This window comes from Procambarus clarkii, chromosome 35 (genome assembly GCF_040958095.1).
Source record: "Procambarus clarkii isolate CNS0578487 chromosome 35, FALCON_Pclarkii_2.0, whole genome shotgun sequence".
NCBI classification, from domain to species: Eukaryota; Metazoa; Arthropoda; class Malacostraca; order Decapoda; family Cambaridae; genus Procambarus; species Procambarus clarkii.
Window position 1 is genome coordinate 19409694 of NC_091184.1, and position 16992 is coordinate 19426685.

Here is a 16992-nt window from a genome sequence, read left to right on the forward strand (position 1 = left end):
GTACAGTGAACTAGAGTGGCAGCACAACACCACAGTAGTGGTGGTACAGTGAACTAGAGTGGCAGCACAACACGCCAGTAGTGATGGTGATGGTACAGTGAAATAGAGTGGCAGCACAACACCACAGTAGTGATAGTGGTGGTACAGTGAACTAGAGTGGCAGCACAACACCACAGTACTGGTGGTGGTGGTACAGTGAACTAGAGTGGCAGCACAACACCACAGTAGTGGGTGTACAGTGAACTAGAGTGGCAGCACAACACCCCAGTAGTGATGATGGTGGTACAGTGAACTAGAGTGGCAGCACAACACCACAGTTGTGGTGGTACAGTGAACTAGAGTGGCAGCACAACACCACAGTAGTGATGGTGATGGTACAGTGAACTAGAGTGGCAGCACAACACCACAGTAGTGATGGTGATGGTACAGTGAAACAGAGTGGCAGCACAACACCACAGTAGTGATGGTGATGGTACAGTGAACTAGAGTGGCAGCACAACACCACAGTAGTGGTGGTACAGTGAACTAGAGTGGCAGCACAACACCACAGTAGTGTTGGTACAGTGAACTAGAGTGGCAGCACAACACCACAGTAGTGGTGGCACAGTGAACTAAAGTGGCAGCACAACACCCCAGTAGTGATGGTGGTGGTACAGTGAACTAGAGTGGCAGCACAACACCACAGTAGTGATGGTGGTGGTACAGTGAACTAGAGTGGCAGCACAACACCACAGTAGTGATGATGGTGGTACAGTGAACTAAAGTTGCAACACAATACCACAGTAGTGATGGTGGTGGTACAGTGAACTAGTGGCAGCACAACACCACAGTAGTGGTGGTACAGTGAACTAGAGTGGCAGCACAACACCACAGTAGTGATGGTGATGGTACAGTGAAATAGAGTGGCAGCACAACACCACAGTAGTGATGGTGGATGTACAGTGAACTAGAGTGGCAGCACAACACCACAGTAGTGATGGTGATGGTACAGTGAACTAGAGTGGCAGCACAACAACACAGTAGTGATGGTGGAGGTACAGTGAACTAGAGTGGCAGCACAACACCACAGTAGGATGACTAAGTTAATTCCCCAAATTAGAAATCTTTCATATGAAGAAAGATTAACAAAGCTTAAGTTGCATTCACTGGAAAGGCAAAGAGTTAGGGGTGACATGATAGAGGTTTACAAGTGGATGAATGGACATAACCGGGGGGATATTAATAGGGTATTAAAAGTATCAACACAGGACAGAACACGAAACAATGGATATAAATTGGATAAGTTTAGATTTAGGAAAGACTTGGGTAAATACTGGTTCAGTAACAGGGTTGTTGATTTGTGGAACCAATTGCCGCGTAACATTGTGGAGGTGGGGTCCCTCGATTGTTTCAAGCACGGGTTGGACAAGTATATGAGTGGGATTGGGTGGTTATAGAATAGGAGCTGCCTCGTATGGGCCAATGGGCCTTCTGCAGTTACCTTTGTTCTTATGTTCTTATGTTCTTATGTAGTGATGGTGGTGGTACAGTGAACTAGAGTGGCAGCACAACACCACAGTAGTGATGGTGATGGTACAGTGAACTAGAGTGGCAGCACAACACCACAGTAGTGATGGTGATGGTACAGTGAACTAGAGGGGCAGCACAACACCACAGTCCACCACAGTCACCTCCCTAATGTCACTGTGGTTGACTGCTGCCCTCACCACATCCAGGCCGCTCACCACATCACCGAAGACACGTGGCCACTGGTGACCATCCTGGCGGTCCCTGGTGGTGATGACGAACTGGGCACACCTGGGACACCCCGGCCCCCACAAGGACCACACAGCTCCTGCCTGGCCTGACTCCCGGTACTGCCCCTGGAGGTCAGGCAGCAGTGGGGCTCCTCCCCAACCATCATTACTCTCGTAGTCTCCGCCCCCCACCCACTCCCCCGGCTGACCCTTGCCCCACACCTGCAACAGTTTAGTGTTGCGGTAGGTGTGGCCCCGCTGGCTCGTACACAACAACACAAACTGTCTGGCCAGCGGAGTGTCAGGGGTCAGCCGGATGGTGACCCGCCCTCTTGTTGACCCCGCCCACCCGAGGTCAAGGAACGCCAGGGTGCAGGAGGGCTCCAGCACGCCCACAACCTCACTCTCCTGCAGGAAATGAAATAAATCATGCTGATAACTGTATAACAAAATGTTATCATATTAGTTATCAAAACTCAGTAAGTCAGTAATGTCAGTAAGACTAGTGAGTGTAATAAAGTAACCTGGAGGGTGTGGGCGTGGGTGGGCGTGGGCTGACGCAGGAGTGGGTGGAGGTACAGCTGTCCGTCTTGTAGAGTTATCCTGGCGGAGCGGCGGCCATCTTGGTCTTCCTGGACGGCCAACACCCGGCCAGCCTCCACCAGCCTCTTGACGGGCTCCCTCATCCTGTGGAGGTCCTCAACCTGTGGACAGTGTCAGCCCCATTATCACCTGTGGTCAGTGTCAGCCCCATTATCACCTGTGGTCAGTGTCAGACCCATTATAACCTGTGGTCAGTGTCAGTCCCGTTATTTTAGACCTGTAGCTCCAGCCCCCCCTCTACTGGAAGCGGGTTGGTGCTGGACCTGTAGCTCGAGCCCCCTCTACTGGCAGGGGGTTGGTGTTGGACCTGTAGCTCCAGCCCCACTCTAATGGCAGGGGGTTGGTGTTGGACCTGTAGCTCCAGCCCCCTCTACTGGCAGGGGGTTGGTGTTGGACCTGTAGCTCCAGCCCCCTCGTACTGGCAGGGGGTTGGTGTTGGACCTGTAGCTCCAGCCCCACTCTACTGGCAGGGGGTTGGTGTTGGACCTGTAGCTCCAGCCCCCTCTACTGGCAGGGGGTTGGTGTTGGACCTGTAGCTCCAGCCCCACTCTACTGGCAGGGGGTTGGTGTTGGACCTGTAGCTCCAGCCCCCTCTACTGGCAGGGGGTTGGTGTTGGACCTGCAGCTCCAGTTCCACTCTACTGGCAGGGGTTGGTGTTGGACCTGTAGCTCCAGCCCCCCTCTTCTGGCAGGGGGTTGGTGCTGGACCTGTAGCTCCAGCCCCCCTCTACTGGCAGGGGGTTGGTGCTGGACCTATAGCTCCAGCCCCACACTACTGGCCGAAGGGTTCGTGCTGGACCGGTAGCTCCAGCCCCCCTCTACTGGCAGGGGGATGGTGATGGACCTGTAGCTCCAGCCCACCTCTACTGGCAGGTGGTTGGTGCTGGACCTATAACTCCAGCCCCCCCCCCTCTACAGGCAGCGGGTTGGTGCTGGACCTGTAGCTCCAGCCCCAATCTACTGGCAGGGGGTTGGTGCTGGATCTGTAGCTCCAGCCTCCCTCTACTGGCAGGGGGTTGGTGCTGGACCTGTAGCTCCAGCCCACCTCTACTGGCAGGGGGTTGGTGCTGGACCTGTAGCTCCAGCGCCCTCTACTGGCAGGGGGTTGGTGCTAGACCTGTAGCTCCAGGTTTCCTCTACTGGCAGGGGTTGGTGCTAGACCTGTAGCTCCAGCCCCCTCTCTACTGGCAGGGGGTTGGTGCTGGACCTGTAGCTCTAGCCTCCCTCTACTGGCAGGGGGTTGGTGCTGGACCTTTAGCTCCAGCCCCCCACTAGTGGCAGGGAGTTGGTGCTGGACCTGTAGCTCCAGCCCCCCTCTACTGGCAGGGGGTTCTTTCAGGACCAGTCGCTCCAGCCTCCCTCTACTGGAAGGGGGTTGGTGCTGGACCTGTAGCTCCAGCCCCCTTCTACTGGCATGGGGTTGGTGCTGGACCTGTAGCTCCAGCCCCCCCTCTACTGGCAGGGGGTTGCTGCTGGAAATGTAGCTCCAGCCCCCCTCTACTGGCAGGAGAGTTGGTGCTGGACCTGTAGCTCCAGCCCCCTCTACAGGCATGGGAGTTGGTGCTGGACCTGTATCTCCAGCCCCCTTCTACTGGCAGGGGGTTGGTGCTTGACCTGTATCTCCAGCCCCCTTCTACTGGCAGGGGGATGGTGCTGGACCTGTATCTCCAGCCCCCCCTCTACTGGCAGGGGGTTGGTGCTGGACCTGTATCTCCAGCCCCCCCTCTACTGGCAGGGGGTTGGTGCTGGACCTGTAGCTCCAGGCCGCCTCTAATGGCAGGGGGTTGGTGCTGGACCAGTAGCTCCAGCCCCCCTCTACTGGCAGGGGGTTGGTGCTGGACCTGTATCTCCAGCCCCCCCTCTACTGGCAGGGGGTTGGTGCTGGACCTGTAGCTCCAGGCCGCCTCTACTGGCAGGGGGTTGATGCTGGACCTGTAGCTCCAGCCCCCCTCTACTGGCTGGGGGTTGGTGCTAGACCTGTAGCTCCTGCCCCCCCCCCCTCTACTGGCATTGGGGGTTCGTGCTGGATATGTAGCTCCAACCCTCCCCTCTACTGGCAGGGGGTTGGTGCTGGACCTGTAGCTCCAGCCCCCCTCTGCTGGCAGGGGGTTGGTGCTGGACCTGTAGCTCCAGCCTCCATCTACTGGCAGGGGGTTGGTGCTGGACCAGTAGCTCCAGCCCCCCTCTACTGGCAGGGGGTTGGTGCTGGACCAGTAGCTCCAGCCCCCCTCTACTGGCAGGGGGTTGGTGCTGGACCTGTAGCTCCAGCCCCCCTCTACTGGCAGGGGGTTGGTTCTGGACCTGTAGCTCCAGCACCCCCTCTACTGGCTGGGGGTTGGTGCTAGACCTGTAGCTCCTGCCCCCCCCCCCTCTACTGGCATGGGGGGTTGGTGCTGGATATGTAGCTCCTGCACCCCTCTACTGCCAGGGGGTTGGTGCTAGACCTGTAGCTCCAGCCCCCCCCCCCCCTCTACTGGAAAGGGGTTGGTGCTGGACCTTTAGCTCCAGCCCCTCCTCTAATGGCAGAGGGGTTGGTGCTGGACCTGTAGCTCCTGCCCCCCTCTACTGTCAGGGGATTAGTGCTGAACCTGTAGCTTTTGGCCCCCTCTTCTGGCAGGGGGTTGAGGCTGGACCAGTAGCTCCAGCCCTCCTCTACTGGCAGGGGGTTGGTGCTGGACCTGTAGCTCCAGCCCCCTTCTACTTGCAGGGAGTTGGTGCTGGACCTGTAGCTCCAGCCCCCCCTCAACTGGCAGGGGGGTTGGTGCTGGACCTGTAGCTTTATCCCCCCCACCTCTATTGGCAAGGGGTTGGTGCTGGGCCTGTAGCTCCAGCCCCCCCCTCTACTGGCATGGGGGGTTGGTGCTAGACCTGTAGCTCCAGCCCCCCTCTACTGGCAGGGGGATGGTGCTGGACCTATAGCTTCAGCCCCCCTCTACTGGCAGGGGGTTGGTGCTGGACCTGTAGCTCTAGCCCCCCTCTACTGGCAGGGGGTTGATGCTGGACCTATAGCTCCAGCCCCCCTCTACTGGCAGGGGGTTGGTGTTAGCCCTATATCTTCAGGCCCCCCCCCTCTGCTGACAGGGGGTTGGTGCTGGGCCTGTAGCTCCAGCCCCCCCTCTACTGGCATGGGGGGTTGGTGCTAGACCTGTAGCTTCAGCCCCCCTCTACTGGCAGGTGATTGGTGCTGGACCTGTAGCTGCAGCCCCCCCCCTCTACTGGCAGGGGGTTGGTGCTGGACCAGTAGCTCCAGCCCCCCTCTACTGGCAGGGGGTTGGTGTTAGACCTATATCTCCAGGCCCCCCCCCCTCTGCTGACAGGGGGTTGGTGCTGGACCTGTAGCTCCAGGCCGCCTCTCCTGGCAGGGGGTTGATGCTGGACCTGTAGCTCTAGCCCCCCCCCCTCTACTGGCATGGGGGGTTGGTGCTAGACCTGTAGCTCCAGCCCCCCTCTACTGGCAGGGGGATGGTGCTGGACCTGTAGCTTCAGCCCCCCTCTACTGGCAGGGGGTTGGTGCTGGACCTGTAGCTCTAGCCCCCCTCTACTGGCAGGGGGTTGATACTTGACCTATAGCTCCAGCCCCCCCTCTACTGGCCGAAGGGTTGGTGCTGGGCCTGTAGCTCCAGCCCCCCTCTACTGGCATGGGGGGTTGGGGCTAGACTTGTAGCTCCAGCCCCCCTCTACTGGCAGGGGGTTGGTGCTGGACCTGTAGCTTCAGCCCCCTCTACTGGCAGGGGGTTGGTGCTGGACCTGTAGCTCTAGCCCCCCTCTACTGGCAGGGGGTTGGTGCTGGACCAGTAGCTCCAGCCCCCCTCTACTGGCAGGGGGTTGGTGTTAGCCCTATATCTCCAGGCCACCCCCCCCTCTGCTGACAGGGGGTTGGTGTTAGCCCTATAGCTTCAGCCCCCCTCTGCTGACCGGGGGTTGGTGTTAGCCCTATAGCTTCAGCCCCCCTCTACTGGCAGGGGGATGGTGCTGGACCTGTAGCTCCAGCCCCCCCTCTACTGGCAGGGGTTTGGTGCTGGACCTGTAGCTCCAGCCCCCCCCTCTACTGGAAAGGGGTTGGTGCTGGGCCTGTAGCTCCAGCCCCCTTCTACTGGCAGAGGGGTTGGTGCTAGACCTGTAGGTCCAGGCCCCCGTCTACTGGCAGGAGATTAGTGCTGAACCTGTAGCTCCAGGCCCCCTCTAATGGCAGGGGGTTGGGGCTGGACCAGTAGCTCCAGCCCCCCTCTACTGGCAGAGGGTTGGTGCTAGACCGGTAGCTCCAGCCTTCCTTTACTGGAAGGGGGTTGGTGCTGAACCTGAAGCTCCAACCCTCCCCTCTACTGGCATGGGGTTGGTGCTGGATCTGTATCTCCAGCCCCCCCCCTCTACTGGCAGGTGATTGGTGCTGGACCTGTAGCTGCAGCCCCCCCCCTCTACTGGCAGGGGGTTGGTGCTGGACCTGTAGCTCCAGCCCAACACCCTCTACTGTCAAGGGGTTGGTCCTGAACCTGAAGCACCAACCTTCCCCTGAACTGGCCGGGGGTTGGTGTTAGCCCTATAGCTCCAGCCCCCCCCCCTCTGCTGACAGGGGGTTGGTGTTAGCCCTATAGCTTCAGCCCCCCCTCTGCTGACCGGGGGTTGGTGCTGGACCTGTAGCTCCAGCCCCCTCTACTGGCAGGGGGTTGGTGCTGGACCTGTAGCTCCAGCCCCCCCCCCCCCCCCCCCCCGCTACTGGAAAGGGGTTGGTGCTGGACCTTTAGCTCCAGCCCCTCCTCTAATGGCAGAGGGGTTGGTGCTGGACCTGTAGCTCCTGCCCCCCTCTACTGTCAGGGGATTAGTGCTGAACCTGTAGCTCCAGGCCCCCTCTACTGGCAGGGGGATGAGTCTGGACCAGTAGCTCCAGCCCCCCTCTACTGGCAGGGGGTTGGTGCTGGACCTGTAGCTCCAGCCCCCTTCTACTTGCAGGGAGTTGGTGCTGGACCTGTAGCTCCAGCTCCCCCTCAACTGGCAGGGGGGTTGGTGCTGGACCTGTAGCTCCATTCCCCCCCTCTATTGGCAAGGGGTTGGTGCTGGGCCTGTAGCTCCAGCCCCCCTCTACTGGCATGGGGGGTTGGTGCTAGACCTGTAGCTCCAGCCCCCCTCTACTGGCAGGGGGATGGTGCTGGACCTGTAGCTTCAGCCCCCCCTCTACTGGCAGGGGGTTGGTGCTGGACCTGTAGCTCTAGCCCCCCTCTACTGGAAGGGGGTTGATGCTGAACCTATAGCTCCAGCCCCACACTACTGGCCGAAGGGTTGGTGCTGGGCCTGTAGCTCCAGCCCCCCTCTACTGGCATGGGGTTGGTGCTAGACCTGTAGCTCCAGCCCCCCTCTACTGGCAGGTGATTGGTGCTGGACCTGTAGCTCCAGCCCCCCCTCTACTGGCAGGGGGTTGGTGCTGGACCAGTAGCTCCAGCCCCCCTCTACTGGCAGGGGGTTGGTGTTAGCCCTATATCTCCAGCCCCCCCCCCCCCCTCTGCTGACAGGGGGTTGGTGTTAGCCCTATAGCTTCAGCCCCCCCTCTGCTGACCGGGGGTTGGTGCTGGACCTGTACCTCCAAACCCCCCCCCCTCAACTGGCAGAGGGGTTGGTGCTGGACCTCTAGCTCCAGCCCCCCCCCCTCTATTGGCAAGGGGTTGGTGCTGGGCCTGTAGCTCCAACCCCCTCTACTGGCAGGTGGTTGATGCTGGACCTGTAGCTCCAGCCCTCCTCTACTGGCAGGGGGTTGGTGCTGGACCTGTAACTCCAGCCTCCCTCTACTGGCAGGGGGTTGGTGCTGGACCTGTAGCTCCAGCCCTCCCTCTACTGGCAGGGGGTTGGTGCTGGACCTGTAGCTCCAGCCCCCCTCTACTGGCAGAGGGTTGGTGCTAGACCAGTAGCTCCAGCCTTCCTTTACTGGAAGGGGGTTGGTGCTGGACCTGTAGCTCCAGCCCCCCTCTACTAGCAGGGGGTTGGGGCTGGACCTGTAACTCCAGCCCCCCCTCTACTGTCAGGGGGTTGGTGCTAGACCTGTAGCTCCTGCCCCCCCCTCTACTGGCAGGGGGTTGGTGCTGGACCTGTAGCTCCAGCCCCCCCTCTACTGTCAAGGTGTTGGTGCTGAACCTGAAGCTCCAACCCTCCCCTCTACTGGCAGGGGGTTGGATCTGTATCTCCAGCCCCCCTTTACTGGCAGGGGGTTCTTTCAGGACCAGTCGCTCCAGCCTCCCTCTACTGGAAGGGCGTTGGTGCTGGACCTGTAGCTTTAGCCCCCCCTCTACTGCCATGGGGTTGGTGCTAGACCTGTAGCTCCAGCCCCCCTCTACTGGCAGGGGGTTGGTGCTGGACCTGTAGCTCCAGCCCCCCTCTACTTGCAGAGAGTTGGTGCTGGACCTGTAGCTCCAGCCCCCTCTCAATTGGCAGGGGGGTTGGTGCTGGACCTGTAGCTCCATCCCCCCCTCTATTGGCAAGGGGTTGGTGCTGGGCCTGTAACTCCAGCCCCCCCTCTACTGGCATGGGGGGTTGATGCTAGACCTGTATCTCCTGCCCCCTCTACTGACAAGGGGCTGGTGCTGAACCTGAAGCTCCAACCCTCCCCTCTAGTGGCAGGGGGTTGGTTCTGGACCTACAGCTCCAGCGCCTCCCTCTACTGGCAGGGGGTTAGGGCTGGACCAGTAGCTCCAGCCCCCTCCCCCCTCTACTGCCAGGGGGTTGGTGCTAGACCTGTAGCTCCAGTCTCTCTCTACTGGCAGGGGGTTGGTGCTGGACCTGTAGCTCCTGCCCTCCTCTATTGTCAAGAGGCTGGTGCTAAACCTGAAGCTCCAACCCTCCCCTCTACTGGCATGGGGTTGGTGCTGGATCTACAGCTCCAGCCCCCTCTACGGGCAAGGGGTTGGTGCTGGACCTACAGCTCCAGCCCCTCCCTCTACTGGCAGGGGGTTACGGATGGACCAGTAGCTCCAGCCCCCCTCTACTGGCAGCGGGTTGGAGCTGGACCTATATCTCCAGCCCCCCCTCTACTGGCAGGGGGCTGGTGCTGGACCTGTAACTCCAGCCCCCCTCTACTGCCAGGGGGTTGGTGCTGGACCTGTAGCTCCAGCACCCCCCTCTACTGGCAGGGGGTTGGTGCTGGACATGTATCTCCAGCCCCCCTCTACTGGCAGGGGGTTGGTGCTGGACATGTATCTCCAGCCCCCCTCTACTGGGAAGTGGTTGGTGCCGAACCAGAAGCTCCAACCCACCCCTCTACTGCCAGGGGGTTGGTGCTAGACCTGTAACTCCAGCCCCCTTCCACTGGCAGGGGGTTGGTGCTTGACCTGTAGCTCCAGCCCCCCCTCTACTGGCAGGGGGTTGGTGCTGGACCTGTAGCTCCAGCCCCACTCTACTGGCAGGGGGTTGATGCTGGACCTGTAGCTCCAGCGCCGCTCTACTGGCAGGGGGTTGATGCTGGACCTGTAGCTCCAGCCCCCTTCTACTGGCAGGGGGTTGGTGCTAGACCTGTAACTCCAGCCCCCTTCTACTGGCAGGGGGTTAGTGCTGGACCTGTAGCTCCAGCCCCCCTCTACTAGCAGGGGGTTGGTGCTGGACCTGTAGCTCCAGCCCCCCTCTACTAGCAGGGGGTTGGTGCTGGACCTGTAGCTCCAGCCCCACTCTACTGGCAGGGGGTTGGTGCTGGAGCAGTAGCTCCAGCCTCCAGCCTCCTACGAGGGGGCCTCGTAGCCTGGTGGATAGCGCGCAGGACTCGTAATTCTGTGGCGCGGGTTCGATTCCCGCACGAGGCAGAAACAAATGGGCAAAAGTTTCTTTCACCCTGAATGCCCCTGTTACCTAGCAGTAAATAGGTACCTGGGAGTTAGTCAGCTGTCACGGGCTGCTTCTTGGGGGTGGAGGCCTGGTCGAGGACCGGGCCGCGGGGACACTAAAGCCCCGAAATCATCTCAAGATAACCTCAAGATAACCTCCCTCTATTGGCAGGGGGATGGAGCTGGACCTGTAACTCCAGCCCCACTCTTCTGGCAAGGGCTGGTGTTGGAGATGTTGCTACAGCCCCCCCTCTACTGGCAGGGGGTTGGTGCTGGACCAGTAGCTCCAGCCCCCCCCCCCTCTACTGGAAAGGGGTTGGTGCTGGACCTGTATCTTAAGCCCCCCTCTACTGGCAGGGGGTTGGTGTTGGACCTGAAGCTCCAGCCACCCTCTACTGGCAGAGGGTTGGTTCTGGACCTGTAGCTCCAGCCCACCTCTACTGGCAGGGGTTTGGTGCTGGACCTGTAGCTCCAGCCCCCCTCTGCTGGCAGGGGGTCTGTGCTGGACCTGTAGCTCCAACCCCCCCCCTCTCTCCCAACTGGCAGGGGACTGGTGGTGGACCTGTAGCTCCAGCCCCCCTCTACTGGCATGTGTTTGATTCTGGAACTTTAGCTCTAGCCCCACCCCTCTAGTGGCAGGGGGGTTGAAGCTGGACCTGTAGCTCCAGCCCCTCCCCTCTACTGGCAGGGGGTTGGTGCTGGACCTGTAGCTCCAGCCTCACTCTACTGGCAGGGGGAGGGATGGTGCTGGACCTGTAGCCCCAGCCCCCTTCTACTGGCAGGGAGTTGGTGCTGGACCTGTAGCTACAGCCCTCCCTCTACTGGCAGGGGGTTGGTGCTGGACCTGTAGTTCCAGTCCCCATCTACTGGCAGGGGGGATGGTGCTGGATCTGTAGCCCCAGCCCTTTTCTACTGGCAGGGGGTTGGTGCTGGACCTGTAGGTCCAGCCTCCCCTCTACTGGCAGGGGGGGATGGTGCTGGATCTGTAGCCCCAGCCCCCTCTAATGGCAGGGGCTTGGTCCTGGACCTGTAGCTCTAGCCCCCCCCCTCTACTGGCAGGGGGTTGATTCTGGACCTGTAGCTCCAGCCAACCACTATACTGGCAGGGGGTTGGTGTGGGAAATGTAGCTCCAGCCCCGCCTCTACTGGCAGGGGGTTGGTGCTAGACCTGTACCTTCAGCCCCCCTCTACTGGCAGGGGGTTGGTTCTGGACCTGTAGCTCCAGCCCACCTCTACTGGCAGGGGGCTGGTGCTGGACCTAAAGCTCCAGCCCCTCTCTACTGGCAGGGGGTTGGTTCTGGATCTGTAGCTTTAGCCCACCTCTACTGCATGTCAAGGATTTGGGAATAATGATGTCCGACGATGTAACATTTAGGGAGCATAACCAAGCAAATATCGCATCAGCCAGAAAAATGATCGCGAGAACTTTCAAATCCAGGGATCCCATCACAATGGTTGTACTCTTCAAGTCACTTGTGTTGTTCCGTCTCGAGTACTGTTCAGTACTCAGTCCCCCCTTTAGAGCAGGAGAGATTGCTGAATTAGAGGGAATACAGAGAACATATACGGCACGCATAGACGAGATAAAACACCTAAATTATTGGGATCGTCTCAAAACTCTCCAAATGTACTCTCTAGAAAGGAGACGAGAGAGTTACCAAATAATATACACACTGAAAATACTGAAGGGTCAGGTCCAAAATGTACACAGTAAAATAACAACGTACTGGAGTGAACAATATGGAAGAAAATGCATGATTGGACCAGTGAAGAGCAGGGGTGCCATAGGCACAATCAGAGAACACTGTATAAACATCAGAGGTCAGCGCTTGTTCAACGTCTTCCCAGTGATTATAATAAATATTGCCGGAACAACTGTGGACATCTTCAAGAGAAAACTGGACGGTTTTCTAAGAGAAGTTCCGGATCAGCCGGGCTGTGGTGGGTATGTGGCCCTGCGGGCCGCTCCAAGCAACAGCCTGGTGGACCAAAATCTCACAAGTCGAGCCTGGCCTCGGGCTGGGCTTGGGGAGTAGAACTCCCAGAACCCCATCAACTAGGTATCAACCAGGTACTGGCAGGGGGTTGGTGCTGGACCGCTGGACCTGTAGCTCCAGCCTCACTCTACTGGCAGGGGGTTGGTGCTGGACCTGTAGCTCCAGCCTCCCTGTACTGGCAGGGGGTTGGTACTGGACCTGTAGCTCCAGCCTCCCTGTACTGGCAGGGGGTTGGTGCTGGACCTGTAGCTCCAGCCTCCCTGTACTGGCAGGGGGTTGGTGCTGGACCCGTAGCTCCACTCCCCCTCTACTGGCAGGGGGTTGGTGTTGGACCTGAAATTCCAGCCTCCTCTTCTGGCAGGGAGGTTTATGCTGGCATTGTCTGGGAGTTTGTTGGCAGTTCTAAGGCTTCAGTCTCTTCGAACCCAGCAGTGGTCTGTTTTGGTTCACTGTCTTCCTGAATGCTTTCCCGGTTGGTTGGTGGAGTGTCACCCGCTCTCTGTGCCTCTGTGAGGGGAGCCAGGATCCCGGGTTCAATAGAGGATCACAGGTTCAATCACCATGCAGGACAGAAATGGTTCACATGCTTCCTTTCACCTGATAGGTCTGTTCACCTACCAGTAAATATTTATCCAGGAGTTAGGCAACTATTGTGCATTGTATGTTAAGGAAAGTCAGTAGTTGACCTTGGGGAACCTCGATAAACCTAAGAACAGGCTTCCTCTCCTCAAAACGCAACTCAATATCTTGTGATATGACCTATGAGAGGAAATCAGAAACTTACTGTTAATTGCTTCTGGTGGATCTCTCCAGTGATTTCCTGAACTTTATTCATGATGCTGGAGGCTGAGTCTCCCAGGTGTACGGTGTCAGCTGTGGCACCTGTCTCTGTGGTCATCATCTCCAGGGCCTCCCTGATGGTCTCCTGCACCTGTCATTACCAACACAAACATTAATGGTGGAGGCTGAGTCTCCCAGGTGTACGGGGTCAGCTGTGGCACCTGTCTCTGTGGTCATCATCTCCAGGGCCTCCCTGATGGTCTCCTGCACCTGTCATTACCAACACAAACATTAATGGTGGAGGCTGAGTCTCCCAGGTGTATGGGGTCAGCTGTGGCACCTGTCTCTGTGGTCATCATCTCCAGGGCCTCCCTGATGGTCTCCTGCACCTGTCATTACCAACACAAACATTAATGGTGGAGGCTGAGTCTCCCAGGTGTACGGGGTCAGCTGTGGCACCTGTCTCTGTGGTCATCATCTCCAGGGCCTCCCTGATGGTCTCCTGAACCTGTCATTACCAACACAAACATTAATGGTGGAGGCTGAGTCTCCCAGGTGTACGGGGTTAGCTGTGGCACCTGTCTGTGTGGTCATCATCTCCAGGGCCTCCCTGATGGTCTCCTGCACCTGTCATTGCCAACACAAACATTAATGGCGGAACCTGGCTCTGAGTAAATGAAGCATCAGCCTCTGAGTAAAGTAATTTGACAATATAAGTAATGTTTTTCTACACTGACCACAGTGTAGAGAAACACCAAGATGACAGTTGACTTTATTAATAAAAATGTTTCAGGTGTTAGAACAAAAAGTTTCCTATATATAAAGTCTACTCTCATCTTGATGTGTGTCCATGTCAAAAGTGTTTATATAGAGGCAATACTACACTCAGTTGGGTGAGAACAATGTGACCTTCAGCAGCGTACCTTCACTGAGGTGTGGACAGTCTTGACATCTGGGAAGAGTTCCTGGCACTTCCGGAGCCAATTTTCTACCTCCATGTTGCATTGGTCAACTTCATTGATGGTCATGAATACTTCCTGTGCTGTGTTGACTGTGTTGAGGCTCCCCAACATGGCCTGCAGCTGAGTCTTCCCTTCCTCTCCGTGTGTTGTCATATCCACCACACTGGTATCCTCCAGTTCCAAGAGTTTCATTGCTGACTTATTCTGCTCTACCAGAGCATAGAGTCTGTCCTGGAGCTGGAGGTGATGAGTCTTCCAGTCCCCCAACTGCCCCCGGTACTCCCCCAGCTGGGACAGTACCTCTTCACAGCTAGTAATGAGGCGGCTGATGCTGCTCATCTGCTCCTGCACCATGGAACGTAATGTCTTACTGATGCCTTTGGCAGAACCTTCATAAGGTTTTGCTGGCACTACTTCCTCAGTTGTTAGCTGGATATTTTTGAGTTTCCTAACTAAAGCCTCCACAGCATAGTTAATTGGGAACTGAGTAGAGGCTGTGGCAGCGTGCTCGGCACGGCAGCTGGGGCAGGTCAGCTGACCATTCTTGATAGCATTGTCAATACACTGGGAGCAGAATGTGTGGCCACATGGCAGTGTGCGAGGTCGTAGCCGATTTTCGGCATAATCGTTAAAACACACTGAACATTCCTCTGGCTTGTTATCCTGTGGAAAAGAATATTTAGTTTGCTAGATGTATTTACAACTAAAACTAATATTACAGTACTTTATTTACTAATACAAATTACATATTTTTATACATTCTTTGCATTAGCTATTTCAAAGCAGGGTTAATATTACTGACAGATTAACACATTCACAGCAAGGCCAATATTTTTTATAAACATATCCCGGAGTATGGGATAATATATTTTGGTACCATATTGCAGCAGCAGGGCCGTATATAAGTTTATAAGCCGTACCCAAGAGTACAGACTAACAAAACCCGTCCTTACTTTATTAAGAATAATGGAAGGAAATGTATGTATCGTATGTGATAATGGGGGAAGGATCAAGTATTCTTAGTCTAAGTTGGACAATAAGTACACTGTGGGTTACATCTTAACACATGGGTTTTATTGAACAACTCTGGATTATTTTACACTTACTATGGGAACACACAATTACGTTACAGGATTGTTGAGATTGAGTGATACTCTTCACCAAACATAACCATGATGGATAAATTGACTATTGGTCTCACACAAATCTGGGCTTAGTCGATTTGGTGGTGATAAGACCACCAAATCTTATCTATTTGATTTATAAAGTACAGTATATATATATATAAATATATATATTATTAAATATGACCGAAAAAGTAAGATTAATAATTCTAACACGAATTTTCTCAATCTTTCGTACATTTCTTTTCACTGTTGGAGGTAATTCAAAAATCAATTCTCCAAAATTCATTTTTATTTCTAGTCTGACGCGACACGAGCGCGTTTCGTAAAACTTATTACATTTTCAAAGACTTTAGTTTACAAATACACAACTGAATAGAACTTACGCATCTCCGATTTTGTTTATATCTACATTTGAGTGAGGTGGCATTAATAGGGTATTAATTTCATCAACACAAGACAGAACAAGAGGTGGCATTAATAGGGTATTAATTTCAACAACACAAGACAGAACACGAAACAATGGGTATTGAAATGGAAGTGATTGTAGAAAGCCTATTGGTCCATATTTCTTGATGCTTCTATATTGGAGCGGAGTCTTGAGGTGGGTAGAATATAGTTGTGCATTAATTGGCTGTTGATTGCTGGTGTTGACTTCTTAATGTGTAGTGCCTCGCAAACGTCAAGCCGCCTGCTATCGCTGTATCTATCGATGATTTCTGTGTTGTTTACTAGGATTTCTCTGGCGATGGTTTGGTTGTGGGAAGAGATTATATGTTCCTTAATGGAGCCCTGTTGTTTATGCATCGTTAAACGCCTAGAAAGAGATGTTGTTGTCTTGCCTATATACTGGGTTTTTTGGAGCTTACAGTCCCCAAGTAGGCATTTGAAGGCATAGACGACGTTGGTCTTTTTTAAAGCGTTCTGCTTTGTGTCTGGAGAGTTTCTCATGAGTAGGCTGGCCGTTTTTCTGGTTTTATAGTAAATCGTCAGTTGTATCCTCTGATTTTTGTCTGTAGGGATAACGTTTCTATTAACAATATCTTTCAGGACCCTTTCCTCTGTTTTATGAGCTGTGGAAAAGAAGTTCCTGTAAAATAGTCTAATAGGGGGTATAGGTGTTGTGTTAGTTGTCTCTTCAGAGGTTGCATGGCGTTTCACTTTCCTTCTTATGATGCCATGGGTTCTCCCCTAGGTGTCCTGTTTGCAAACTTCTACATGGGTACCATCGAGCAAAAAGTCTTAGTCGACATGAAGTTGAAACCGGCCATATACTGCAGGTATGTTGACGACATTTTTACTCAGGTACCTGAGGTCAGACATCTGCAGGAGCTGAAGGAGGCATTTGAGCGAAATTCTGTGTTGCGTTTCACCTACAAGATGGAAAAGGATGGGAAGCTGCCCTTTCTAGATGTAACAGTCATGGAAAGGAGCGGAGGTTTCTACACTGCAGTCTACACTAGAGAAACAAACATAGGAATGTGCCTCAATGCCAATAGTGACTGCCCAGACAGGTACAAGAGGAGTGTTGTTAACGCTTATGTCGACCGTGCTCTCAGCCACAGCTCAGGATGGAAGCAAGTCGATGAAGAACTTTGTAGGGTAAGGCAGGTGCTAGTCAACAACGGCTTCTCCAATGGTTTCGTTGAAGACATCATAAGAAGGAAGGTGAAACGCCATGCAACCTCTGAAGAGACAACTAACACAACACCTGTACCCCCTATTAGACTATTTTACAGGAACTTCTTTTCCACAGCTCATAAAATGCAGGAAAGGGTCCTGAAAGATATTGTTAATAGAAACGTTATCCCTACAGACAAAAATCAGAAGATACAATTGACGATTTACTATAAAACCAAGAAAACTGCCATCCTACTCATGAGAAACTCTCCAGACACAAAGCAGAACGTTTTGAAAGAGACCAATGTCGTCTATGCCTTCAAATGCCCACTTGGGGACTGTAAGCCTCAAAGAACTCAGTATATAGGCAAGAC

At 55.2% G+C, this 16992-nt stretch overlaps 1 protein-coding gene across 1 annotated transcript; it reads right to left on the reverse strand.

Moving 5' to 3' along the window:
- Positions 1-283: 283 nt before the first annotated feature.
- On the reverse strand, positions 284-13154 carry LOC138371376 (peptidyl-prolyl cis-trans isomerase-like). The gene is made up of 3 exons (XM_069336159.1): positions 12917-13154; positions 2261-2440; positions 284-2144 (listed from the first exon to the last, which is right to left on the reverse strand). Exons 1-3 carry the CDS (start codon positions 13031-13033, stop codon positions 1632-1634), a joined length of 810 nt encoding a protein of 269 aa, XP_069192260.1. The 5' UTR covers positions 13034-13154; the 3' UTR covers positions 284-1631.
- Between the last annotated feature and the right edge of the window lie 3838 nt (positions 13155-16992).